This window comes from Manacus candei, unplaced genomic scaffold (genome assembly GCF_025592945.1).
Source record: "Manacus candei isolate 608988 ecotype Guabito, Panama unplaced genomic scaffold, ASM2559294v1 h1tg000081l, whole genome shotgun sequence".
Taxonomy (NCBI): domain Eukaryota; kingdom Metazoa; phylum Chordata; class Aves; order Passeriformes; family Pipridae; genus Manacus; species Manacus candei.
Window position 1 is genome coordinate 4,829,137 of NW_026138129.1, and position 26,472 is coordinate 4,855,608.

General features: G+C 43.1%; 3 protein-coding genes and 1 non-coding gene across 8 annotated transcripts; 2 read left to right on the forward strand and 2 right to left on the reverse strand.

The window, feature by feature from the left end:
* Positions 1-1,829: 1,829 nt before the first annotated feature.
* On the reverse strand, positions 1,830-13,330 carry PNLDC1 (PARN like ribonuclease domain containing exonuclease 1). 5 transcript variants are annotated; one of them, XM_051811090.1, is made up of 19 exons: positions 13,237-13,330; positions 12,666-12,723; positions 12,469-12,542; positions 11,501-11,534; positions 11,254-11,323; positions 10,534-10,622; positions 10,144-10,250; positions 8,666-8,745; positions 7,706-7,843; positions 7,022-7,091; positions 6,693-6,778; positions 6,388-6,443; positions 5,272-5,339; positions 4,373-4,426; positions 4,117-4,159; positions 3,482-3,581; positions 2,858-3,033; positions 2,591-2,689; positions 1,830-2,011 (listed from the first exon to the last, which is right to left on the reverse strand). In XM_051811090.1, the coding sequence occupies exons 1-19, from the start codon at positions 13,310-13,312 to the stop codon at positions 1,939-1,941; spliced, it is 1,551 nt and encodes a 516-aa protein (XP_051667050.1). In that variant the 5' UTR covers positions 13,313-13,330; the 3' UTR covers positions 1,830-1,938. The 5 variants fall into 5 exon arrangements, 3 of the variants coding, with proteins under 3 accessions (XP_051667050.1, XP_051667049.1, XP_051667048.1); XM_051811089.1 differs by having other exon boundaries at positions 5,272-5,336; positions 11,254-11,377; XM_051811088.1 differs by having other exon boundaries at positions 11,254-11,377.
* Positions 13,331-14,180: 850 nt separating this feature from the next.
* MRPL18 (mitochondrial ribosomal protein L18) lies at positions 14,181-16,665 on the reverse strand. Its single transcript, XM_051811104.1, has 4 exons — positions 16,501-16,665; positions 15,897-16,077; positions 14,652-14,886; positions 14,181-14,388 (listed from the first exon to the last, which is right to left on the reverse strand). Exons 1-4 carry the CDS (start codon positions 16,556-16,558, stop codon positions 14,317-14,319), a joined length of 546 nt encoding a protein of 181 aa, XP_051667064.1. The 5' UTR covers positions 16,559-16,665; the 3' UTR covers positions 14,181-14,316.
* A 1,157-nt stretch (positions 16,666-17,822) lies between these two features.
* On the forward strand, positions 17,823-26,464 carry TCP1 (t-complex 1). Its single transcript, XM_051811085.1, has 12 exons — positions 17,823-18,008; positions 19,496-19,581; positions 20,285-20,413; positions 20,924-21,021; positions 21,300-21,410; positions 22,067-22,248; positions 22,832-22,958; positions 23,281-23,456; positions 24,246-24,369; positions 25,284-25,476; positions 25,767-25,930; positions 26,174-26,464. Exons 1-12 carry the CDS (start codon positions 17,936-17,938, stop codon positions 26,385-26,387), a joined length of 1,677 nt encoding a protein of 558 aa, XP_051667045.1. The 5' UTR covers positions 17,823-17,935; the 3' UTR covers positions 26,388-26,464.
* Positions 18,821-18,956, forward strand: LOC127481711 (small nucleolar RNA SNORA29). Its single transcript, XR_007908298.1, has one exon. It is a non-coding gene; the product is annotated as a small nucleolar RNA SNORA29 (small nucleolar RNA).
* Positions 26,465-26,472: the final 8 nt, after the last annotated feature.

Consider the following 26,472-nt stretch of genomic DNA (forward strand, 5'->3'; position numbering starts at 1 on the left):
TCCCCTAGGAAGGAGATCAGAATATATTCAACCTGCTCTCATTTCTTCTTCATGTATTTACTCTGCATATAAATTTAACAGATTTACAGTTGAAATCTACAGCAATTGTTACTTGTAATTTCTTCCAGCTGTAATGGAGGAAAGCCAGTTCTCTTGATTCACTACACTATGTTGCTACATGAGGTGTGTCTGTCCCTTGGAAAGGGAAAAGGCATGGTCAGACCCATACGCTATTTCTCCAAAACGGATGAAAGGATCTCTACTTTCATCCACAGGGAAGTGCGTTTCTCTAGAGGGTAAGCCCAGAGAGAGAACAGCACTGCAGGGAACTAACTCATTATTTGTCACTGTGCTACTAAGAGAAGAAAGCAGGAGGAAGGGAACAAAATTTAATGACAGATCAAACAATTTGTTCCTTCAAAGTGCATGCTCCCTTCGATACTGCTGGGCTTCTGAGAACTAACAGAACCTCTAGCTTAGTGATCCCCAGATTGTAAAGATTAGATGCAAGTGAGGCTTTGTCTCCTCCTGTTTAAGTAGCCAAATGAATCCAGACCCCAGAGAACAAGGGGTCTCAGAACAATGTTTTCCAGATCACAAGCCAAGAAGAGTGTTTTTATAGGAAAACACATGCTACTGCATGTAACACCCAGTGAATATTTTCCTAAATCTACACGACAGAGCCTGTGCTCTTCTTGACACAAGAAGGGTGTATAATGATTCTAAAAGACAATTAAATATTACAGAATAAACAGGAAGATACTTATACTGTATTTGAAGGAACACTGACAAAACCCCATCACTTAAGAGGTTAAAAAAAGTCATCAAGAAGTCAGCTACTTATCTTGCTAGGAGCTTGTGTACGAAACAAGAGCTGTAAACCACAAGCTGTGCAGAGCTCAAGAACCACATCCGAAGATGTGCTGTCCTTGTCTCCCGAGGAGCAGCAAAGCAGCAGCCCCTCAGCAGCAGAGAGCATGTGATCCTTAGGCACACCACAGTGCCATGCTGCTGCCTTAAGGTCCCCTGTAGCAACTCCCACCTTACAGTTGACTCAAAGCAGGTTCGGCCTATTAGGTGATCACAGGCCCCATCCAATTAAATTTGACTAAATGACATCTAGGGACCATTATTTGGAAACCCTGCATCAGCAGGTTGTTTTTAAGAAAAGGAAATTAATAAGAAAAATCTCTGAACACCAAAGTTCCTGAACTGACGAATACTCCAGCTATATCAACAGAAACTGATCCACAAAGCATGTCTTATGCTATTTTGGGTAAAGGACTGCTTCTGTGCTGTGCACTAGAAGCAAACAGAAATGCGTGCTGACTCACCTGACCTGTGTATATTCTACAAACTGGAACCTGATAAATTCCGCTTAGCTGTGTCAATCTTCAGCTACATGGCCACTGAAAATACCACTGCACATGGCAACTGACAGCACTGCAATTTATTTACTAGTCCCCAGAATTCATCATGAGCCCCAAGAGTGGTTTCTCCATCAACTCTGCCCATTTTCATTTGGTAAACAGTGACATTTCCCCTGCTTTACAACTGAACCTAAAAATACCCTCTTTCATTTCATAACTTCCTGAACTTCATCAGAAATGTGTTTTATACATCAAGCACAAGCACTGGGAACAAACTGGGCTTATGAATAGCTGTGAAGAACCAACAGAGGACTGAAGTAAATTAGGCATTGAAAGAATCATCTCCCTCTTGAACAGGGAATGATGCTTTGAATGATTACAAAATATCACAAATTGGAAACCAACACATCCTCTTTAAAAATACATTTGCAAGAAAGCAATTCAAACAGTATTCATAGTTTTGAGGTTTGTTTTTTTTGCTCATAGTTTATTGAATGAAATGAAACAAAACAGACAAATACAAGAAATAAGATCTGCATTCCTCATGTCTCATCTCCAAGGCAGTCCTTTAGAGTGAACAGCTAGGAGCTCCTCCAAGTACAAAGGCCAAGAGAGACCACAGTGCCACAATACCAGAGACTCTAAAAAGGGCAAGAATAATAAAATGCTGTTAGGCTACTTATATTAAGGGTTTAATTTTGGTCATATTAAGCCCTGAGATTCTTTTCCAAACCATGTCAGGCCAGAAATTCACCCTTCATGAGCATCACTGTCACCACCTCACAAGGAGAGTGCACTTGAATCTGGAAATCTCTCCCACTATCAAGCTTTCAGCTCGGCTGTAGGAAAAAAAACCCACATCCACCCCACACCTGGGAGACTCTGCATCCCTCTCATCAAGCTTTTTAGAGATGGCACTACACTCAATAAGATAACCACCTGTCTGTTATGATAGCACATACACAGTTATGTGCTACTCATGGGGTAACATTCCCAGTTAACCTTCAATTCAATTTAAGATTACAGTCCAGTCGCCCAGGGCTGAAAACTCCCAAGTAGCCACCCAGCAGTCAGCAAGCAAATCTGCTTCTGAGCCCCTCGCTCCCCTGAGGGGCTGGGGCAGGAGAACAAATGCGCAGCAGGCTGCTGCTGTGACAGGGCCTTGGACCCCGAAAAGAATGCTTCTCCCGCTGCCCATTCCTGCGCTTCCCGCAACTCACTGCAGCAGGCAGTTCACGCGCGGAGAGTGCCTCCAGTGGCGATAGACGGAAACCGGCAGGTGAGGGTGGTGCTTGTAATCCCGCAGGACGAGCCTGACGCTGCAATGAAAGCACATGTCTTGAGCTGTGGCTTGCAGGCTGCTTACAGCATCCCACATCTCAGGGCAGGAATCTCTATCTAAGAGCTGTTGCAGCAGAGAGAGGGTGGGATGAAGACTTGGATCAGAGGAGCAAAGGACAAAAAATTAAGACTTTCTGATCACTTACTGCTTGTATTTATTGGAGAGCAGAATGAACTGGTTCTTTGAAAGCCGTCTGACATCAAAGTGACAAAGACCTTTAAACTCCTGGTAAATCTGTCTCTCATTCAGGCCTGGCCAGCCTTGGACATGAACAACCAAGGCAGGGGGACGATGGCAGGGAGCATCTTCCCCAGAAAAATTCTGGAAAATATACAATATTGAGACATATCTGAATTCAGAAATACTACAGAAGCACTACGAATATAATCAGAAAATATGCAAAACGTGACAAATAAATGACACAGCTGTATAATACAGCTGTTGGTGTAAAATTATTTTTCTTTTGTCCCAAGATTCATCAGTTATAAAAGCAAACTTCTTCATGATCACCATGGAGAAACCACCAGAGAAACAGCAACATAAACTGACTAGTGCCATCTTACAGAATAACAATAAGAAAACATTTCACGAAGCAGAAATTCAATTCATTTGCTGTTTCAAGAGGTCCATTGTGTCACTTGTTTGATGACAATTTTCTGTGAAGATGGGCTCCAGCACTGGTGGATTCTTCTCCTCTAACGAAGCCACCCACTAGGCTACTGACCTATGCACCCCGCAAACCGGTCACAGACCTGAAATTCATACGCACAATGCTTGAAACACCACCTCGTATGAAATTCACTTGGTTCACATGCTCAGCTAACACGGCGAGATACTGCGAGAAAGAAGGATGAGCCTCCAATGAATCCCTAAATCAAAAAACAAAACAGAACAAAGTTTTGTTTCTCCCCAGTGCTGCACTGCTGCACAGTGTCAAGCTCTTCAACCAGTGACAAAATAAGTATTTTAGATCTTGGCATCTACAGATGTCAAAAAGCTGTAAGCAAAAGGAAGGGTTTTGAACAGTTGCCTCTTCTGAAGTTAACTGAAGGCACTGATTCACAGAGGTTTCAAAAATGGAAACTAATGGAAAATTATTTGACCCTTACCCAAGTGAACTGAACTTGAGAGAGCTCATTCAAGAATAAAGAAGTCACAATGTCATTTCCCAACCTCTGAGCCATCGCGTGGCCCCTGATTTCATTTTTAAAATGTCAGCTTTGACATAAATCTACTACTTTCAGATTTATAAAATAAAAATCCAATTAGAACATGACATTTCCAGTAACACTTTCTTTTATCCAAAAGGAAGGACAGCCTGCAAAACAAAAAGTCAGCCAGAGCAAACGGATGACTGCTTGCCATAGGACCATCCATGTAACACAATTTTCTGTAAACACTTACTCTGTGGATCTGCACAGTAGCAAATGAGCTGACATCAGAAGAACTAGAAGGAATAATGAGGTGGCATTAGAACAAAGCTAAAGAAACACACCTAAAAAAATAGAAAGCAAAAATTCACTAAAGTGCAGCTAAGTTACTAAGAGCAACAGACTGTATATAAACAAATATTTCTTAGTATCAAATAGAGCTACAGAGCAGGAAAGGAAATGCCAAGTCCCAATACAATCTCTGAAGGAGTGTTTAAGAAGCATTTTACCTGAACCACAGAGAAATGCATCATAGCCTGCCTCATGAGGATATTCCTTCTCAGCTGTAAGCGTCCAACAAAATCAAAAAGTAGTAAACACATTTAGCATGCTTTGAAAACTGCGGCACTGCAGAATCCTAACATTTGTAAGATCTACTGTTCTGGAGGGTTTTTTTTCCCCCACCCTCAGCTGTTTCTTTCCTCACCTGAAAATTTTACACTCTGTAGAAAGTCTGTGCTTCTCCCACGCATTTTAAAACAATATCAACAAAAAGGCAGCAATTACATTAATGTCTGAAAAGCTTAGCAAGATGCACGTGAAAAAATTAACTCCTATGAAGGTCTACATCAAACTGTGTTGTGTATGTTATTGATGGTATGGGAACTATTTCAAAACACAGGAGGCTCTGTGCTGCAGAGCTGCCAGGAGAAGCCAGAAAACATCTGCCTCACAGCCAGTATCACACCACATACTGGACACAACCTCCTGCACACACAGCACCACTAACCCTGCACACACAACAGCCACCAAGCTCCTCTTACTTTCCAGGACCTTATTGTCATTAGCTCCCACTACTTTCCCTTCTAGGACAGCTGTTTCCCCACATCCCTTGCCCTTTCCAAGTGCTACTGACTCTTCACAGCCTCAAGTCAGGCTCAGCTCAACTTAATGTCTGTGCTCGCAGCATGATGCAAACCTGCCCTGCATTACCCTTGGCAGGTACCAGGGACATGCAGAACACGGCTTGGGAGCCCAGGCTTTGGATCTGGACAAAAATGTGTATCAGCACCTCTGTGCAAATTCAGCTGACCCAGTGGCACTCACCCATACTTTGCATGTGGTCATCCACAGAGTAAAACAAACCTCTTTTATCTACCCAACTTTGAAGATTTGCTTAAGAACATACCGTATCTTGAGCAGTCACTTGCAAGAGCTATAACTGGCCACAGTGGATCTTTGGGATTTAGGCTGCTGCTGAAGACAAGTTGATATGTAAGATTTTTGTCTTTCTTCAGTATATTAGAGACAAGTTCCTGTTCTCTAGTGACCTGTAGCTTCATTTCAGAAAAAGTTACTGAAGACTTTAAAAGGAACTTTGGTAGTATTCCATGAAAAGGCTAAAATGTTTACCTGAATAATAACTACCAGTTTTCTTCCTGAAAACGAACTCCTAAATACTTCTTCAGCTTCTTCCCTCACTCAAAACTTGTAACCAGCAAATCTTCTCTAATTGCATACATTAAAATATGAGCAGAACTAAAACTCCAAGGAAAGGGGTTGACTAGACAGTTCTATTTGAATGGGAAACCCTGAAGGATAAACAGACACCCACAGAATGACTGAACTAAAAGAAAGATCAAACAAGCATAAAAACTCTGAGAATCTGTAGTCTGAAACTGCTAAGAAACAAGCAAACAAAACCTCAGAATCCCATTACTGTTTTGATCAAATACTCATTTTGCATCTCATTCTTGGGAGCAGGAGGTAAGGGGAAGTAGGCAAAATTTTGCTTTCCTTAGCAAAATTAACATAAAAAAACTTAGCCACAAAAGAAGTGTCAAATAGGAGAAGTCTTCTACTACATCGGACTAAGCTCATGAGATATGGTACCTACTCATGTTCTCTGACTGAACATTGTATTTAGTTACTGCTTTGGGCTCAGAGCAGCCCTCTCTTAGGAGCAGGCATTTGAAATTAGGATGTATTTTCACCAGGAACTGAAACTTATTCATTTCAGAACATTTTACTTTTCAAGTTGCATGTACAGCTGTCTGCAAACCATATTTGTGACCGATGAAGTAATGGTGATACAATATCAGAAGTGACTTACAACAAATAATTTACTACACAATTACTTTGTAAGAAAGATGTGCATTGTTTGGTCTTTAATTTAGTAAGACAAGAAACCAGTTGAAAACCACTTGGGAGGAGAGAAAGTACGAACATATGAAATGACTAACTTGGAAATATCTTTCCAAAGAAAACAGAGGGATTGCTGAAGGCTATATTGCCCATCACTTACCTGCACAAAACTGCATACACCTCTGAAAGACTAGATACTCGAGGAAACAGATAATTCTAGAAAAGAAGAATGTGTTAGAAAACCAACCAAGACAGACCTCATTAACTCACTCGGTAACTAACCTCAACAAGAGCTCAGTTACTTGGACTGATGATTCATTAAATGAGAGCTAAAATTAGAACGTCCCAGAGCAACACTGAGAACTGGTTCCAATTCTGTAACCACAGTGCAATGAGGAAAGATACCCTCCTCTTATGGGTGAAAAACAAGCTTTAACTCCAAACTAAGAGACCTGTGCATCTCACCTTCTTCATAGATTTTGTTATAGTCTTGGTGTCTATGATGACAGGAAACAGGTTGTGAATGTTCCTTTTAAACTCCTCATAGCTTTCTGAAAGCAAAACACATGTGGAGAAAGGCATCATGAAACTGGGGACAAGCCAATGATATCACAAGTTCATAGGAAACAGAGGTGACGGCAGACAACAATGCACTGCTCCAGCAGCTGGGGCTCAGAAGAGCCAACTATCACTGCCACTTGTGGGTGTCTGGGGTGGCAAAAGGCTACTGTGCCTCCTGTTCCACCCCCACTGCAAAGGCAGCAGCCTGGGACAGCACCTATGTACAGCATTACCTGGAAGGGGCTTGTAGAACTTGTCATGAAGATGCATAAGGTCCATAAGCATGTTGTGTCCCACCAGGGGCTACGGGAAGAACACAAACATAACAGCCCATTGGAGCACATTTCTGAAGAGAGCTCAGAGATAACCAACTTTAGGCAAGCCCAAAAGCTGTAACCCTTTCTTACAGTAGACAGATCCACACATGCTCACCCAGGAGTCATTCAGGCTGCAAGGCTCACAGGAGGACTACTGCTTCCAGGAAATCAGACTTGTGGACTTTGAGGAGAGTATTTTTTTAGCAGCATTCTATTTTCAGTGGATCTAAGGAGCTAGGTGGATTTTCAGCTCAGCTGAACATTGGTAGAATGTTCCAGCCATCAGATTTATACACTTATTCACAAGGGCAGGGACAGTCTTTGCCTGCACATCACCCACAGTCTTCTGAAGCTGAAATCCATTCAATAAACTGCATACAGAACGTAAGGATTTCCACACAAAGTCAGACCAATGGTCTACATGGTCCAACAAACTGGTCTGTCACCTGCTGAAAAGCATAACTTGCCCAAAAGGCAAGAATCTGCTCAGTTTTCTTAGATGGTGACTCATGTTGTGTAACACCAGGAATTTTTAAGACTGGATTTAACACAGCAAATTAAAAAGACATGGAAAATGAGAGTAGGGATAAGGCATTTTACCTTCTTGGTTTCAACAAGTATCTGGAAGAGGTTGGTGAAGCCTCGGGCAGACAGGAGAATGAGCTCCATCTGACAGGGGTCACAGGAAGAGTTCTCCAGAAGCTGACGATGGTGTGGACTCACTTTTTTCACCATTACCTGGAAAGAACAGTCATTGGGTATCTCAGCCTGCCATGTTAGTTTTATGTACATTGTTTACTGGGGTTCAGTAATACTGAGGACAAGTTCAGCTTCAAGACTGCAAAGGACAGAGAAACTGTACATAGTTCAATTTAACTTGACAACAATATGGTAAGCTCATTGCATCAAAAACTCAGTAACAAACAGCAATCACACAAACTGAGTCCCCAAAGGCAATGTTTCAGATGAGAAGGCTTAGTAAATCTGACACGGTTGACATTGGTTATCAGACCAAAATAGGACTAATACAAAAAAAAAAAAAAGACTTCTGTAAACATCTTCTAAGCAACTGGCTGGTATCACACTCATGCCATGGTTTGAGAAGTCCACAGCCATATGTTTAATACAGAAAATATTGCACCAAATGCTAAATAGCAGTAGCGAATAGCAAAACAGCAGATCATATAACAGAGAGTAAAAGTCTTCAAAGCAACTACGTGGCAAAAGTCAGCAAAGGAAAACCACAAAATAGACTAAACCTGTACATTGTTGTGGAGGTATTGATGGAAAAACCTAGTAAAGACACAGAGAGGGTCCCTCCAGAAGTGCCCCAAGGATAAGCATTCCAGTTCAATGTATTTTGTGGCTACTGAACAAATAGAAACCAGAGTTGGCTCAGTTTTCTGTATACCTTTTCCTGGGATCCCACAATCAACATTCCCCAGAACATTGTCTTCTCTGCCTAGAGCCTATCATTAAAGGTACAAGCAATGTTTCAAAATCCCTGCAAGAATGTCAGTCATATCTGTCTAGACAAAAAGGTCCACATTTCCATCTCACCTTCTTGTTTCCAAGAGGCTCTGTCCAAACATTTTGGAGAGCCTGCCTCAGAACCAGCTGAACTTCAAGCACATGATAGTCTGCAATAAAAACAAAAGGAAAAAGAAAAAGGTAGTAAAAGCTTCAGAGGTGCAGACAACCCTCTAAGGAAAACACATTTTTCTAGACAGAAGGACTGACTAGGTGTTTCTTCTCCAGTGTATAGAAAATATTCTTGAACTATAATCCTGGTATGCTACCAAACACAATGACAGAAAGAAAACAAAACAAAACAACAAAGTAAAACAAAAACAACCAAAGCAAAACAAAAACACCAAACAAACAAAAACCCCACCAAAACCAAACAAAACCCACACCAAAAAAAAAAAGTCACAGTGAAAATTTCAGGTAAATAAGCTTTTGTAAGGACACAGAAGAAAGGATAAGACTAACTGAAAAGAAAAGAGAGAAAGGTTATTCCTCTGAAGAAAAGACACTGTGGTTTTGGAAGGTTTCAGAGCAACAAAACCAGAAGCCAACCATGCAAGACACGTACTAATGCCTTTTCCCCCACAGTTGATAAGGAACTAACCCAATTCTCTTCTGAGCAGCATTCAAAGAGATGCCTTAATCTGTCTTACTGCTTACTTAAATAAATGTCTTGTGCTCACCATTGCCAGACTCTATTAGGTATCAGCACCATATCTACTACAGCTGACCAAGTAGATAAAAAACAGCACAGTCCCCACCCCTTTTATTCCAAACTCTGCAGAAAAACATCAACAAAGTCTTGAATACTCTCTGTCCTTCCTCAGCTTTTCTGTATTTTATTCCCTGACCTAAAGGATTAAGCTTTGGGTTCTGTGAGCAAACCTACAAATTATTCCCTGCTAAAATTCCTTGTCCTTCAACTTCTTCAAAACAGCACAGAAATTCCTCAACTCTGCTATACTGTTCTCAAAACCTAGCACAGGTGGTAAGTAGCCTGCTTATCCCCACTGGTATATGTGTCTCCATGGTGCTCCTTGCTGCTCAACAGGAGAGGGCACCTGAAAGGTGACATGCCTTTCCTTTCTCCAAGGAGAAGAAAATAAACAAAAAAACCAGATCACCCAGGACTTAAAGCAAGTCAAAGGTTACCCTGATTCAGAGCAACTACAAATTCTCCAGTTGCTGCTCTGAAGAAGTACAAAATTACAACAAAGTAGCCAAGTACAACAAAGCATGCTCCAAGCACCGAGACATCCACTTCCACTTTGGAAAGACCCACCACCCCAATAGCGCAGAAAAGCAGAGTCCAGAGATGAACTCCTGACAGGAACTGAGGTGTAAACTTGGGTAAAGAGTTGTAAAGGCAGGATGGGCACTGATGCTTTCCCTCTCAAGAGAGCAGTTTAAGAGAATGGACAGCAAAGGACAGTAGCAGCCCCAGAGGTCAAGAGAAGTGATGAAGCCACTCAGAGCCCACAGGTGCCTAAGGGAGGCACCCTGTTTCATACCACTCAGATCCTGCAGAATCATAGTCTCCTCTTCCTCTGCTACAGCTATCCAACAGGTCACTTCATCAATAACTTTCCTCAGCACATCCCTGTTCACAGCACTAGTGCTGGATGAGGGGGAAAGAGGCAGTGTGAGAAATGCTCTTTACAGATGAAGCCTTGTGCCTTGCCGTGGGAATGCAAAAGCATCATTTCCCAACATTCACCCAATTCTCCACATTGTATCCTGTGATCTCAGTTTTGGTTCAGAGAGACTACAGCATGCTGGAACTGCTGGCACCAATGCATTCAGACCAACAGGCTTCAGTATTTCTACAAAACATCATCTGAGTGAAGCTGAGCCATCAACAGAGTTAGTACTGAGGAGCCACCTCTCTGAATAGTGCTCACCTGCAGAATGTCCAGCTACCTGCTAAGAGATGCTGCCTAAAGATCTTCTCCTGTACCTCATTCATGTATGGGATTCCATCTTTGAGGAACTGAGGGGGGGAGAAAAATGCCAGGTTGATTATATTCCCTTGGATTTTCCTGCAGTACATTAGAGAATTTAGCCAGGGCAAACAAACTGTAGGCAATGCATGTATGGAGGAAAGAAAGAGATTTTTGTCAACTGGAATAATTGTTTTTGCTCTGCTTTTACCTTTCCTTTAATAAGATACTTCCAGGTGTCAAGATACCAGATGCTTCCTGTCTAAAACTGCAAGCTAGTACTCTTATGGGATGACATGGTCTGAATTTTATGGGAAATGTGGCAATACATAAGACACAGGTAAACTGATACTTCCCCATCTTCATGGCTAGTAAAGACACCCACAGGGGTCTGTTTAGTAACTTGTCAGCTCACCAGAGATAGGTGGGGTTTTGGGGGTTTTGATTGTTTGTTTTTTGAGGCAGGAAAATCTGTCTTAAGCTGACAAAGATGTGGTTATTGCCTCTACATTGGTTCAGAAAAAACAGCACTCACTATCCCTGTTGATAACAAACTGCATGATGCATTCAGCAAGATGGTATTTACCCCAGAAACATAGTGTTTAGGGATACTAATCCTGATTTCTTCTGTAATTGCACAGATTTCCTATCTTCTGGATTTTTGGCAGAGAGATTACATACCTTATTATAGTCAAAGCCATAATGAGACAGGAACTGAATGCTAGATGCAGAGAGGGTGAATTCGACATCCCTAACTCCCAGCATTGAGGGAAAGAGAAAAAAGTTGTATGAATGCACCACATACCTAAAATGAAAAGAAAAATATCTCTCGAAGATAATGACAAGAAATAACTCCCCGCAGAGGCACAATGTATAAAATCTCAACTGCACTGTCTTCATTATAACAGAAAACTGCTTTTCTACTTACTTGTTTGAATTTTCTTTTGAGAATATTGCCAGCCCTGTGAGAAAGAAACGTCCATTCAGATTGCAAAGTTTAGCTGGATGCCTACAGATAGTGTGCAATTTGATAAGGGATGTGGGGAAGCCCTCATGAAGTACATGTTTTCCACTCACTAATGTCACAGTGCAAATCTTAACAGCAACTGCCAGGCCAGTCCTCAGCTCCCTGAGAGCTGAACGAGGACAAGCCTTTACTGCTAAGTGGGAAAAGGAGTCAAGTCTGATTAAATAAAAAAGATTGAGCAATGGCCAAGAGGCGAGTTGGTGATCAAAGTCTCTAACTATGCATGCGCAGATGGGTCTGTGGTCCAACTACACTACAAAAATGTTTGGAAGGAGATGGGCACCAGAGAGTACTGAAACATGGGTTTAACTTCTCAGGTTTTGGTTTTTTTCTGTTAATCCCTAAAAGGCACACTAACATCTTACATACCCTAAGGCTTTGAAAAACATTTCAAATGATTTTGGAGCTTTCTTCTTGATTTCTTCTTGGTTCTTAACTGTCAATGCCCTCCTCCACAGGCCCACTCTCATGTTGATTTTTTTGTTATTTTAGGAGTATCAGAAATAGTAGCCTTCATTTTCTTCTGATAGTCCCCTTACTCACGCACTATATCAAATGATATGGCTTTGAATAGGAGCTGCCATTATATGTTTCTTGCTTGCATCCTCCACTTTAAAAGCCCTCTATTTTTAACTGCAACCTTTAAATATAATCAACTTTAGACCAGTAAAAAGTATTCAGTCCACCTGACATTATTTAAAATATTAAAAATTCAATAGTATTAAACATCAGAGAGCGAAAAAAAACCCCAAACAAATGTCTCTGTACAAGTATATTAAGGCCAGAGCCATCTACAGGACCCACCTGTTGGCTAAAGGCTGGTTACCTGTAAGACCTCAGATCACTTTCTGTGTCAGAGCAGCACTCACCAAGCTGAGTAACAGTGAAGCGCTGAACACTCTGCCTGATCTTCAGATACCGCTCCACAGGGGAATCAAACAGGCTAGGAACGAAACCAGAATTGGGGAAAGGAGAGCGGACACATGAAGGTTTGTTACACACGGGTTGCTCTCTCACAGAGCTAGAGCAACAAGTCTCCCTCACGTTTCAAGTTCAACAGCTTTACCTGGGCTCGCTGCTTTGGGGGAAAGTTGAATACAAGCCAGTAAACTCCGTATCAAGGGCTGTTGAGGTGGAAACAACACAAAAGAATTTGAAATTTGAGGCATGTACTTCACCAGCGGCAGGACGGGGCTCTCTCAAACACTTTTCTCCACCGTAACCTCTGTCAAACCCACCGGCGGCAGGCTCAAGAGAAAAGGCAACCAACTGCTGTGGGACTGAAGCCTCCAGCTCCCTGATCCCTGTGGCAGGATGAGGCGACAGGCACGGCCACACTCACGTCCCGCAGGAGGGGCTGGCTTCCGCCTGAGCAGTGTGTGTGCCCCCCAACCCCATAACCTCCGGAGCCCCCAGCCCTCCGAGTCGAGGCCAGCATCTCAGCGAGGGCTCCCTTCCCAATCCCTGCTGCCAGTTTTAAACTGCGGGCCTCGGCGGCCGCTGTCTCTTTGCACAGCAGCGCCATTATCCGCTGCAATACCCCTACACCGGACAAGGATAAGCCGCGCCCCTCCCCAGGGGAGCGGCGGCCGAGGGCACGGCTCGGATCGGGCGGGCGGGACACCCCCGGGGCTCACCCACGAAGGCGGCGCGGCGGATGCGGCGCCTGAGGCGCGGCAGGAGCCGGGCGAAGCCCTCGGCGCCCACCTCCATCGCCGGGCTCCCCGCAGCCCCGGCCGCCGCGCCTGCGTGCCCGCCACTGCCCCGCGCGGCGGGACGCGTCCGCCGTAACTAAGGGGAAAGGCAGGACCGCGGCAGGTTCGAGGATAATCCGAGCGGCGAGAACAAAGGAGGGGAGTGTTTTTTGAGAATGATGGCAGTTGAACTCTGAGGGTTTAGTACAGATGCCAGAACCGGGCCGGGCTCACGCCGCTCGCTGCTAAACCCCGGCACATAACCGTGGCGTTTATTTCTCCTTCCCCAGAGCCTACAAACACGTAGCAGCAAGGCACAGCACCAGGACGCAGGTACGGGAGTTGCACTGACCAAGCCTGGGCTCTCTGAACCAGGTGCTGCTTGACAGAGGGGTTCACATACCCTGAACACACTCAATGCCGATCACCTGCCAGAGGCACTGACAGCATCAGTCTGTGGACAAGCAGCAGGCAGACACAGGAGACAATCGGGCTTCTTACTCCCTACAGATGGTATTTGTTCAGCTTTCCTCCTTCGCCTATAAGGTTAAGCAGCTACAATGTCAGGGTTGCCGGAAACCTACAAGGATGAGTTAGGGGAATTCCATCATTTTTACCAAGATTAGCCCATAACATTTTATTACAGTTCTCAACATTCACATAATGACTACATTTTGCTAAATTAGACTGGCAGCATACAGGGATCAAATATCAAAGCATTTCCAGAGTTCAGGTTAGAACAAACAAAACCAAATATCAAAAATAAAATATACCTTAAAATTGTTGAATTATGAAGTAAATTCTGTCAACCTATCAGGCTGACCTATGATAAATTTATTTCTAGCCTTAAAGGTGTTGATCATTTTAGAATCAAGAATATGACACAGTTTTGCCCATTTAAAAGTATTTTATTATAAGATGACACATTCCAATTTTTTCCAGCTCTGGTCCTTCACTGTGCTAATACAGAGACTTAAAGAAGTGATCATTTTTCCTTGGAAAGTCTTCCTAGAAGTCTCCATTTTACCGATAGATTCTTCGTGGCTCGCGCAGAACAACACCACCCTCCTCCATTGCTTTTTCGAATTCCTGAATCTTGTTTAAAAGATAGAGACATGAATAAATACCAAGAAAAGCCATCAGTACTGAAATATCAGTGAGGACATGTTAGGTGGAGGGCAGAGCTTTACAGCCTCACGGAAGCATACTACCAGGAACTGCAGCTTGTCAAAGCTGCCTTTGTGAGTGTTGCAAGGAGGGACTGTCAAACCACATGAAGAAAATTAAGAGTGACAGGATGTAAAATTAATGCCTAAAAAGGAAAAAAGAGACAAAGGAATAAGGAGATGGGTACTTGCCGAGTCACAACGATATTCCCAGGGGATAATGGCTTTAAAGTTCACAAAGTTGATTCCTGCTTCCAAACAGCGCTGTGCCATTACACGGCCAAGGTTTTTGCATGCAGCTACTCCCTTGGGACTGTACAAGTGTCTTTTTATGGCCCACTCTCGGGTGGAGGCAGATACCACAACATCCCCATTGGAGCGCTCAACAAAGGCTTCTATATAATGCTGTGTCCGCTCAAGCCGCAATCTAAGTGCAGGAAAGAAATAACACGGGATTATGTCTTTTCCAGAGAACACATTCATATGCTTAAATTATTCCCTTTGCGAAATAAAGCTGAATGTACTAGCATGATATTATATTACATTACATTATATTATATTATATGTAGGGTTTTGCTTATTCGGACAGAAATAAGAATCATATTACTAGTTGAGAAGAGTGAAATTCCAAGAGCAGCTTTTCATCAGTTACTCAGGTCCTACGTTGCCTCAGACCAGGATGCACTCCAAACCAAGCACTGTACACCTGAGCTAGATGAGGGGAACTGCTCCAGCAGAAAAGGAGCTTTAGGGCTGCTATACACTCTCTTAGGGGCTTGTGCTGCCACAGCAGGCAAGAAATTGTCGAGAAAGTTGTCAGAGAAAACATCATAAATCTCTACACATAACTATACAGTATTTATTAGGAACAACTATTTCTTATTGCACTGAGGCAATTACCAGATTTCCCGGTGTGAACGAACTGAATGTGGATCTCTCCTCAAGAACAAAATAATGATTTTGAAACCCTAGCTTAAAATGAACTTATTTTCTAGAAGACAAGCAAATAAAAAATAAACCAACCCAAGCAAATAAAAAATAAACCAACCCAACCAAGCAACCAAACCCCCTCCACCCCAAAACCCCACAAAAGAAAAAACCCAGACAATTATGTTGTCTCAAATAAAACAATGAAGCTGGTCAGCACAGAAGTAAGAGAATCCTGAGTTAAAAAGCAGTTGCTTAAGCAATATTACTGCTGCCTTAATAAGAGATGGAAAGATCTTCACTGCACATGCTGAGCTTTATGTGATGCTAGTCTGCTGTTTTTTAACACAGATACCTGCTCATTAATAAACACTAGCATGATAACTGATGCATCAACCCAGAAAACACATTTTGAATAGTTTCCACCTGGTGGGTTTCTGGGGTTTGTTTTGTTTGTTTGTTTGTTTTTCTTTTGGAGTCTTCATTGCTGCTGGTGACTTTCTGACTCACCTATGCCAGAACTCACGCTTTGGCCATGTTGTCTTCCAGCCACGCTCCTTCCTAGCCAGAGCCAACTGCTCCAAGTTACGAGGATTTCTGTTAGTGAAGTCTGGGGCAACAATCTCATTTTCGCTAGTGTCTACTTTGATCTCAGTTTTGAGACCGGCTGTAGTTGATGCAAAATGAAGACCTTGGGGGGAGAGCCGGAAAAAATACCACACAGGTTAAAAAAAAATGTAGTGCAAACAGCAGAATGAATACAGTACAGAATGATAAAGCTTGTAAAAGTCAGCAGAGCAAAATCAGGTTTGTTTTTTTTTTAAACACACTTAACAGATGTATAACAAGACCTCAACCTGTTCCTCCAATTTATGAGATGAACTGCTAGTATATAAACGCTGTTTCAAAACTCATATGTAAACTCACACGTGACTAGGAAATCCCTAGGACCAAGGCTTTACAAAATACTGAAAACGAATTACACAAGGAACCAATGACAGCGCTACCAAATAACAAGGCATGATATTTAATTCCTTGGCACAGCAGCACCGCCAAGACGCCCCGGGAGCGTTCCCCCGCCGGGAGCAGCCGGCACGGCGACCCGTGAGCTTACCCGCTGCCCGGAGCCGGCCGGCCGCCAGCAGCAGGCGGCTGGGGCTGCTCAGCGCCATGAGGAGCCGGCGCCTCCACAGCCCCGGGCGGCGTCACCTCCGCTCCCTCCGCTCACGGACACCCGGGCGCCGCCATGAGCGTGGGGCGGCACTTCCCGCGGAAGCGGCCGCAAGAATTCCACCCGACGCGGGCGGGGCCAGGCGGAAGCAGCGAGCGCCGGCTGAGCGCTCCTTCCAATGCAATCGCCCCGGGGAATTGTGCTCTGGTGTCAGTCACGTCTCACAGAATAGGGCAGAAAACACTTACCCGACTCGAGGGGTCATCTTTTAACTCTTCCCCGTGAGAAGAGGGCTTGAGGGAGATACCGGGTTGCAGAGGCCAAGTCTGCGTTTCTTGGGACGGGTCTAAGAAAGCGGGAGCTGGGGGCATGGCAGAGGTGGGCGGGGCGCTGCGAGAACCGCGGGGCGGAGAGGCCCGAGCCGCTGCAAGAGCTCCCTGGCGCTGCTCATGGTAACACGGTGCCGCTCTGCCCGGCGGGGGGCGGCTCTGTCGCCGCCGAACGGGCACACGGGCCCGCGGCAGTGCCGGCCTCGGCCCCTGCAGCCTCGCTCCACCTGCGGGCAGTATATGGGAATAGTAGTAGTATAATGGGAATAGTTACAACTCAGAGACCTTCCCTTCGAACAATGCAGTTGTTGCTTTTGCTTTAGAGGAGTAATGGCAGCGTTCTAGAAGAAATAACATTGTACCAAAGGTGCCATTATCAAGTGCAATCTCAGTCGCGAATTAAGGTAATTCTAAGTGTTCTGCCTAAAGCGTCACCAGAGCTGCAGAGCTCTTAGGATCATCAGGAAGCAGGTCTTCAGCTTTTTCCTTTGTCTTTTATCTACTCAGAATCTGAGATCGGTCTCGGAATTTGCAACATTCCCCCAGGACTTTGGGTACAATCCTAAGCGATGTGGAACGTGTTTGAGAACCACAATCAAAGACGCTCATCCCGAGGACGGCCCCAGTTCCAAAGGCAGCCTAGTTCCCTGTGCTGGTCAGCACAGATCTCCCGCTGCCGCTCCCCGCCTACTCCACGCCCATTCTTCCCCCGGCGCCCCCCGGGACCGGAGGAACCCCGCACGCCTGCGCGCGCAAGCCCCCAACACCTTCTAGAAGCTCCTGGAAGCGCCCCCGCCCCACGTCGCGCGCCGGCTTTGTTCAGGCGCGCCCGCCAATCGCGGCTCGAGGCTAGGCGGTGCCGCGGCCCAGGATTGGTCAGGCTCGAGGTGTCACCGCCCCCCGCGCGCGCGCAGGGCCGGCCCCTTTCCCACCGCCCTCTCACGGGCGAGCGGGAGGCGCGTTCCCAGCGTGCCTCGCGCCGCTCCGGCGATCGTGCCACTCCGCGCCCTGTCTTGCCTGTGCCTGTAGCGCCGCGGCCGGGCGGGAACATGTCTGCAATGGAGGGGCCCTTGGCCGTGTTCGGCGAGCGCACCAGTGGCGATACGGTCCGCACGCAGAACGGTAACGTTGGCGCGCCCCGGCGGGGACCGGCGGAGGGGGGGCAAGGGAGGGCCATGAGGGAGTGAATATGGCGCGGCCATGGTCACCGCCGCCATGTGCTCGCCCGGGAGCGGCCGCGCCCTCCCGCCAGATTCCCTGCGCCCCGGGCCGCTGCCGCCTGCGGGGAGGGAAAGAAGGCGTGGGGAGGCACCGCTCCTTCCTGCGGGCAGATAGGGGATACGCGCAATCCCGCGCCTCTCGCAGGCGTCCGAGCGGCGGGGGGGATCCCGCGTCCCGCGACCTCCTCCCCTTGGTAGCGGCGCACACCGGGGGCAGGGCGGCTGCTGGGCGGAGGTCGCTCGGTTCCGTCCCGACTGCGCAGGGCGAAAGCCAGGAAGGCCTGCGGGCTGGCCGAGGAGCCGGGCGGGGGAAGGGACCTGCTAACCAGCTCAGGGGAATAACCTGCTTCTGGAAGTAGACAGCATCCTCGGGATGAGCGTCTATAATTGTGGTTCTCAAACACGTTCCGCATCGCTCAGGATTGTACCCAAAGTCCTGGGGGAATGCTGCAAATTCCGAGACCGATCTCAGATTCTGAGTAGATAAAAGACAAAGGAAAAAGCTGAAGACCTGCTTCCTGATGATCCTAAGAGCTCTGCAGCTCTGGTGACGTTTTAGGCAGAACACTTAGAATTACCTTAATTCGCGACTGAGATTGCACTTGATAATGGCACCTTTGGTACAATGTTATTTCTTCTAGAACGCTGTCATTACTCCTCTAAAGCAAACGCAACAACTGCATTGTTCGAAGGGAAGGTCTCCGACTTGTAACTATTCCCATTATACTACCACTTTTTCATTTTCGAGATTAAGTGGCTATGCTTGTGGGATATAGAAAAACTTGCCACGGTCTGAAGGAAAAGGTTGATTGTATCTTTTTCCTATATGAAGTTGGCAGAACAGTCTTTGAATGAGCTTGTATCTTTGTTTATGTTACTTTGACTTAAAGGTCACCTTTTTGCTTCGGTGACTTAGTTGCAGAGTAAGTGTTTTGTTTCCATCACGGAGCAAAAAGATGTTTTACTGATTGATATACGGTGATACCATGGATCTCTGGGTAGAACTAAGGAGTAAATGAGAATGAAGTCTCATGGCATGACTTGCTGCAGTCAAAAGCAGCAGTACTCTGCTCTTCTGACCTCAGTCCTGTCCTCCATTTTACCCAGCCAGCAGAAAAAGAATTCTTTTTCTATCAGTCAGTTTTGCCAGGTTAGTTAGCTAAACCAGTGTGGAGGGGAAGAGTAAGGTTTGGCAGAAGTTGTGTATTTTTTAGTAGCAGCAAGGATAGCAAAGTAAGATAGAGCTTCAGGTTAGATAGGCTGAAACCTACTCCTAAACTAGATCACTTTATTTCTGGTTTCTGAATAATGGGTTCTTGGAAACCTGAGACTCACCCTGAAGTTGAAAGATAAAACTTTATAGTTTCTTTTTTAATTTCCTTTATTCAGTTACTGCTGCATCTGCTATTGCCAATATTGTGAAGAGTTCTCTTGGGCCAGTTGGTCTGGATAAGATGCTGGTGGATGATATAGGGGTAAGTAAACTTCCTTTAAGAAATGTCCGGAGGACTTGTATTGCTGTGTAAAACAAGCACACGTAGTGTGCTTCATAGGCTTAATGTGCACGTGCTTTTTTTTCCATGGTTCTGAGGGGGGGGATAGGAGAACTCTGGTAAAATTGACGATCAGGTAATGTGTGCTACATTGTTTTAATTTCATCTGTTGTGGTAGTTTACGTGGTACAGTTGTCTCTTTTCTGTATGTAAGTTCTTGTCACCACTTCGAATATATTGTAAGATTCCAAGAAGTGAGTATCACCATTTAAGTCAGGCTCTGGTCTCCACATCAGGAGAAGTAACCAAAAAACCCCAATTTAAATAATCCCATAACGATTTTAAGGCAATATTTTGTATTTTAAAATATTTCAAGCAACTGAAGAAAGTGTGTCATTTTACAAGCTGTTGTAATCAAATTGTGTATTAGAGGGTACTCATTGCACAACTACTAATAAGGTACGTGCAAAATAGGTGATGAGATTCTGTAACATAAAGGCTTTTCTGATAAAAAAATGCAGATTCTGCATTTCTGTTGTTAGAGCGGGACTTCTGGTTAAAAAGAAGCAGGAAATTTTTGGTATAAATATTTTATGGATATTTGCAAAGAATAATTATCTTTGTATGAAACACAACAGTAAAAATGTAATAGAAATTAACATCACACTTCATTTCTGAAAATTAGGATGTGACCATTACTAATGATGGTGCAACCATTCTGAAACTACTAGAAGTGGAACATCCTGCTGCAAAAGTTCTTTGTGAGCTGGCAGACCTGCAGGACAAAGAAGTTGGCGATGGGACCACCTCAGTGGTACGTAGAAAGTTCTACAGACAGATACATCAAAAGTTAATGTTTTATTACTATCACAGTGTGGCTTTTCATTTACCTGTTACGAGTGTCGATGCAGTGTTGATTAACAACATAGAATTAAGAACCTTGGGGTTGACTGTAAGCAGTTTTTTAAAGTTGGTTGCAGAATAAAAAAACCAGACTTTGTGTTTTTCTAGAGGTGCTAGTTTCCATAAGCACCTGGTGCTCTGGAAGGGAATTGCTCAGTTCCATTATTTATTTTTTTCTTTCTTGAAGGTTGATGATAGAGGCTGAATTAAAGTTTTTAATTTTTAACAACCACGAGAAATTAAAGTGTTAGGACTAACAAGGATGCTGAGTGTTGAAAACTTGCCTGAGACTTTAGACAGCTTGGTGGGGGGTGGAATCAGGTGGCTTTCACCTGATGTCAGAAACTATTCATAGTTCTAGGTTGCAACAGGTAGTTATTTTGCTTATATGGAATATATTTAATGTTTGTATTTCAAACAGGTAATTATTGCTGCAGAACTTCTCAAAAATGCAGATGAGCTGGTGAAACAGAAAATTCATCCTACCTCCATTATTGGTGGATACCGACTTGCTTGCAAGTAAGAAACTAATACAGTTAAATTTCTATATTTGTGACTGTATTAATACAGACTTCTTGGTGCCAAGTGGATATGCTGCTTTGTTTGGGGGGGTGTTGGGTTTTTTGGTTTTGGTTTGGGATTTTTTTACTTGTATTTATGCTGTCTCATTACTGTCCTAGGAGATGAATTGATTTCATCTCTTTGTTCTTTGAGGTGATATTTAAAAGGACTGAAAATACGTATGTAAGTCTTTTTGTTGGGATAATTCTTTACCAGTATTTGTCTTTATTCTACAGGGAAGCTGTACGCTACATCAATGAAAATCTTGTTATTAACACAGATGAATTGGGCAGGGACTGCCTAATTAATGCTGCTAAAACATCAATGTCCTCAAAAATTATAGGAGTGTATCCTTTAACTTGATCAAGTGAGTTAAGTGAGAGTAGTTGATTGGAGAGCTTGAGGAGCTAGGCTAGTTTCCTCTGCAGCAGTTTCTATGAACAGGGTATAATATTTAAGCTGTTGTTTTTATAAAAGGAGTGTGAAAAATGTTTCACAGATAATATTACCTGGCATGGGAAAACATGTTCAAACTCTTCCAATTTATTTAAATCTTGATTGGCACTGGTAATAGCTTTAACAGCACAGTGTTTCCTAACATTTGCATTGCTTGTTAGCGAGACTGGATAAAGAGTTGTGTGAATGGAAGAATGTGTTACAGAAGTACCTGGCAGTGAATCTAGAAGAAAAAAACTTGCATTTCATTCCATAGTCACAGAAAACCTAGCATTTTTAGCTTTTGTGAAGACTGAACATAGGATAGGTTTTTTCTTAAAGAACGAAAAGTGCATAAAACATAGACTTAACAGTGGCCTGTCACGGTTTTCATAATTACTCATTCCTTTAAGGCAATAGAAAAGAGAGCTAGCACTTTGCCTTTCTGAAGTTCTTTTTTGGAAACTTAATTTGGGCACTGTTAGTTAGTTACATGTTTGCTTTGGTTTTTTTTTCTTAAGCGTAATACTAGTTTTCTTCTTCAGTCTTAACCTTAACAGCATTTTAGTGATGGTGATTTCTTTGCTAATATGGTGGTGGATGCTGCCCTAGCAGTTAAATACACAGACCAGAAGGGTCAGGCTCGGTATCCAATCAACTCGGTTAATGTTTTGAAGGCCCATGGCCGCAGCCAAAAAGAAAGCATTCTTGTGAACGGTTACGCTCTGAACTGCGTCGTGGGCTCACAGGGTAAGAACATGCTCTGTTTCATGAATGTTTTCTGTGAACTCAGTCCTCTTTGTCTTTCTGTGTGGCTGTTCTTACTGAGTGCATTAGTCGCAAGTGAATTCCAGAACAACTAACCAAGAACACAAAATACTGCACTTCAGCAGTGGTTTTTAAACTAGAGTCTACCAGCTAGCAGTGATCCACAAAGTGTTGGTACACTGCTGTAGTTTCCCTAGCTCAGTGTCAGCACGGTAACACTGTGATTTGATGGAACTTTAACATCTCCCTTGTGAAGAACCAGTGCCAGGTTTGTGGGGAACTGTTACATTTAGCAGAACTGCAGCGAGGTAACTTAAAAGGATGCAAGACCATAGGTCAGATTTTCGTGGTCATTTGCATTTTGGGGACAGGGTATGTAAAACGGTAACAGGTTACGGGAGCATCTTTATAAGCATTTTTCTACACTGTGGCAGAACTGGAGGGGGAGAAGCAAACAGTAGAAATATGAAATGTGAAAATCTACTTTTAATCTCTAATGCTGACTTGATGTTCTGTTAACTTGATTGGACAAAACCCCTTTTTCTGTCTTGTTTTTCCTTGCCAGGTATGACCAAGAGAATAGTTAATGCAAAGATTGCATGCCTTGACTTCAGCCTGCAGAAAGCAAAAATGAAGCTTGGTGTTCAGGTTGTTATCTCAGACCCTGAGAAGCTGGACCAGATAAGGCAGAGGTGTGTGGAAGCTTGAGTAACTGAGACAGTGGGGTTTCACAGGCTTGATTTGGTCTCTCCAGTTGAGGTGGCTCGATGTAATTTTGTCTGAGTGCAAGAGGTAAAAATATTTTGAATATTTAAATTTCCCAACAGTACAAAATGCTAATGGTAGAAGTTTTCGCTTCTGGAGGCAGAACTAGTTTTAAGTCAGTTTTTGAGAAATCCAGGTGTGTTTGTGCAGTGGTCCATTCTTGCAGAGCTCTGCATTAAGTTTCCAGGAAATGGGTTGACATGTAGATGGTAGATTTTTAAATACATTTTTAAAACTATATCTTTGTAGAGAGTCAGATATTACCAAAGAAAGGATCCAGAAGATTTTGGCCACTGGTGCCAATGTTATTCTCACCACTGGAGGTATTGATGATATGTGTCTGAAATACTTTGTTGATGCTGGGGCTATGGCAGTACGAAGAGTTGTAAAAAAGGACCTTAAGCGGATTGCTAAGGCATCTGGAGGTATGTGTGTATAAAAATAACTTTTTTTTTTAATGTATTCTTTAAAGTAAAAGCTGTTGTCATATGAGTTACTAATTTAAAAAATACGGCTTCTTAACATGCAAGGTCAGGATGAGTAAAGCTGAGCCATGTGTTTTTAACTCTACTGTTGCTTTTAAGTGATTTCTGTCAAAGTCAATGACTACTGTAAGGGTTGATTGCTGAAGATTTACAGTGGGGGAAGAAAATAACTGCCTTGCACTGTGAAGACTGGCCTCTTGTGGAAATGGGAGCCATAATCTCTATTTATTTAGAAGTTTTCTATTATGCATGCATTCATAAGCCTCTGTTTAGACAGTTAAGTATGTTGTTTAGATAGTTCAAGACGATTGAAGAACTCCTAAATCACTGAATACGTGCTTAAAAAAATTCTGGTCCTATATGGATTTTATCTGTCAGTTCTAAAATTTGGAAGAAAACATTTTCATTGTGGTAAAGCATGGGAGCTTGTCCTAGCTGTGGAAAAGTAAATGCTGTAAAAGCTGAGCAAAAGGAGCAGTATCAGCTATAAATATTAAATTGGAATATTTTATATTCCAATATTATTTGTGGAATTGGAAATTGTGGAATATTAAATTGCTGCCTGAGAATTAGAAGTGCTGTTTAGTTTAAGAAAAACCTACTTACGCAGCTTTTATTTCTGTTTTCAGTTTAGTTAATGTTTTTCTTTCCATATGTCTGTTCTGGTAAGTTGGCAGGGGATAATGTACTGGAATTGAATGCTAACTTCACTTTTTTTGTTTGTTAAAGCAACCATATGTTCAACCCTTGCAAACCTTGAAGGTGAGGAGAGTTTTGAGGCATTAATGCTCGGACAGGCAGAAGAGGTGATTCAGGAAAGAATCTGTGATGATGAGCTGATTTTAATCAAGAAGTAAGGATCCTTTTTAAAATGCTCAGTTTTGTGTATATTTTCTAAGCTTGAGATAAAATCTCACTTATTTACTTCCATGCTATCTCAGTGGTCTGAGTACTTACGTGCATGGGAAAGAGTATACAAATCCAGTGCAAATTAGAGGTGAAAGTATCAGTTTTTAAATCTCTTTTGCTGGGGCTGATCAGCAATTTCAATGTACAAGATTATCAGGTTGGTAGACAGATTTTAGTTAAGTTTTTGTTTATAAACAGTTGTTTCGAAACTGGCTTTCCTTTACAGACAGTAAAGGGCAATAGGTACCATCTGAGTAATTTCATATGAATAAAGAGGTGCAAGCTAAGTTTTTCCATTTGTAGTGGAAGACAGTATTTAGTTGTGCTGGTTTCATTGTTGTCTGGTACCTTGTTAGTTCATTTAACAAGAGCATACCTCGGATATTAACTTTTCCACTGCTTCAGTATCCTTCTCAAGTGTTTAACTTTCTGTAGTCTCATTTGTGTGTGAATGAAATGCTCCGAACTGTGGCACTTGTGGGGTAGCTACATGATCCCTGCCTATAACAGTAATGTTGGCAGTCATTAGCTTACTTGATGGGTGTGCAAAAGAGATCTTTCTTAATATCTAAGTACACTTTCCCCTGTTTGATGGGAAAATATCTTGTCATCATACTTTGACAGGTGGCTTTCTTTAAAAGACTAAAACTCAAACTAGGTTCTTGCATATTAGAAATCAAACTATTGACTTTCCAAGTTACAGTGTACCTATCCTGCAAGAGTGCGCAACAATGTTAAGAATTTAAATGTTGAAAGAATGGGGCTCAACTGAACTTGGCTTTAGAAGAAATATTTTTAGCGAGAAGAGTTTTATATTCTGTCCAACACAGCTGACTTCTGGTTCCTTTTTATTCCTAGCACAAAGGCTCGTACTTCAGCATCAATTATCTTACGAGGAGCTAACGACTTCATGTGTGATGAAATGGAGCGATCTATACACGATGCTCTCTGTGTTGTCAAAAGGGTTTTGGAATCCAAGTCTGTTGTCCCAGGCGGTGGTGCTGTAGAGGCAGCACTTTCAATATATCTTGAAAATTACGCAACCAGCATGGTAAGCCTTGGACAAAGCAGCAACAGTGTGTGTGTGTTAGACTGGGACAATGAATTTTCAAGCATTTGTTTTCATCTATTAGAAGTAATTTCTGTGGGTCACGTAAGATGCTTCTTTAAAATGGAGGATACAAATTATTCTTTCTCTGATAATTGGACTATATGGTTCTTTGACCCAAAAATGTTTTGCATGTGAAAACCCCTACCTATTATTGATGTTCTTGATAATGGCTATATTTTTTCCTCTCTTGTGGCAGCCAATTGGCTTAAAAACTTTTTTCCTCTTTCTAGGGGTCACGTGAACAACTTGCAATAGCAGAATTTGCAAGATCCCTCTTAGTAATTCCAAATACACTGGCAGTCAATGCCGCTCAGGATGCGACAGATCTTGTTGCAAAGTTGAGAGCATTCCACAATGAGGCTCAAGTTAACCCAGAGCGCAAGAATCTAAAATGGCAAGTATCTGTCTGTTCGAAGGCAAGTAAAGTGATGTGGGTTGGTGACTTAAAAGGAAAATTGTTCTCCCAGTTTGCTGAACCATGATTTGTGTGGTTAAAAAAAGGGTGTATGTTATCACTGATTTTCTGCCTTTGCCCTTCAGTCCTATGTCTGTGTCACTGTGCCATAGTAGTAGTTACACAGCATACTGTATTTCTGCTTTTTCTACCTCTCCATCTGACAACATTTCTTCTTTGCAGGATTGGTCTTGACTTGATCAATGGAAAACCTCGTGATAACAAGCAAGCCGGTGTCTTTGAACCCACCATGGTTAAAACTAAGAGCCTAAAGTTTGCAACAGAAGCTGCAATTACTATTCTTCGAATTGATGATCTTATTAAACTGCACCCTGAGACGAAAGAAGAGAGAGGGTGCTATGAGGATGCAGTTCAGTCTGGAGCACTTGAAGAATAACTTAGGCTTTATTTATGTTTGTTTCACTTACACTTCTCACTCTTATAACTAAAATGTTAATAAAACAGGTGGTTGAATGTTGCTG

Coding starts and splice junctions, on each gene's coding strand:
- TCP1 (XM_051811085.1), top strand. CDS start 17,936: ATGTCTGCAATGGAGGGGCCCTTGGCCGTGTTCGGCGAGCGCACCAGT. Junction 23,457..24,245: donor GATTGCTAAGGCATCTGGAG/GTATGTGTGTAT, acceptor TGTTTGTTAAAG/CAACCATATGTTCAACCCTT. Junction 25,477..25,766: donor AAAATTACGCAACCAGCATG/GTAAGCCTTGGA, acceptor TCCTCTTTCTAG/GGGTCACGTGAACAACTTGC.
- MRPL18 (XM_051811104.1), bottom strand. CDS start 16,558: ATGGCGCTGAGCAGCCCCAGCCGCCTGCTGCTGGCGGCCGGCCGGCTC. Junction 16,078..16,500: donor CGGCCGGCTCCGGGCAGCGG/GTAAGCTCACGG, acceptor TCTCCCCCCAAG/GTCTTCATTTTGCATCAACT. Junction 14,389..14,651: donor GGGAATATCGTTGTGACTCG/GCAAGTACCCAT, acceptor CTTTTAAACAAG/ATTCAGGAATTCGAAAAAGC.
- PNLDC1 (XM_051811088.1), bottom strand. CDS start 13,312: ATGGAGGTGGGCGCCGAGGGCTTCGCCCGGCTCCTGCCGCGCCTCAGG. Junction 10,251..10,533: donor GGTAGCTGGACATTCTGCAG/GTGAGCACTATT, acceptor CCCCTCATCCAG/CACTAGTGCTGTGAACAGGG. Junction 6,444..6,692: donor TAACAAAATCTATGAAGAAG/GTGAGATGCACA, acceptor CTTCTTTTCTAG/AATTATCTGTTTCCTCGAGT.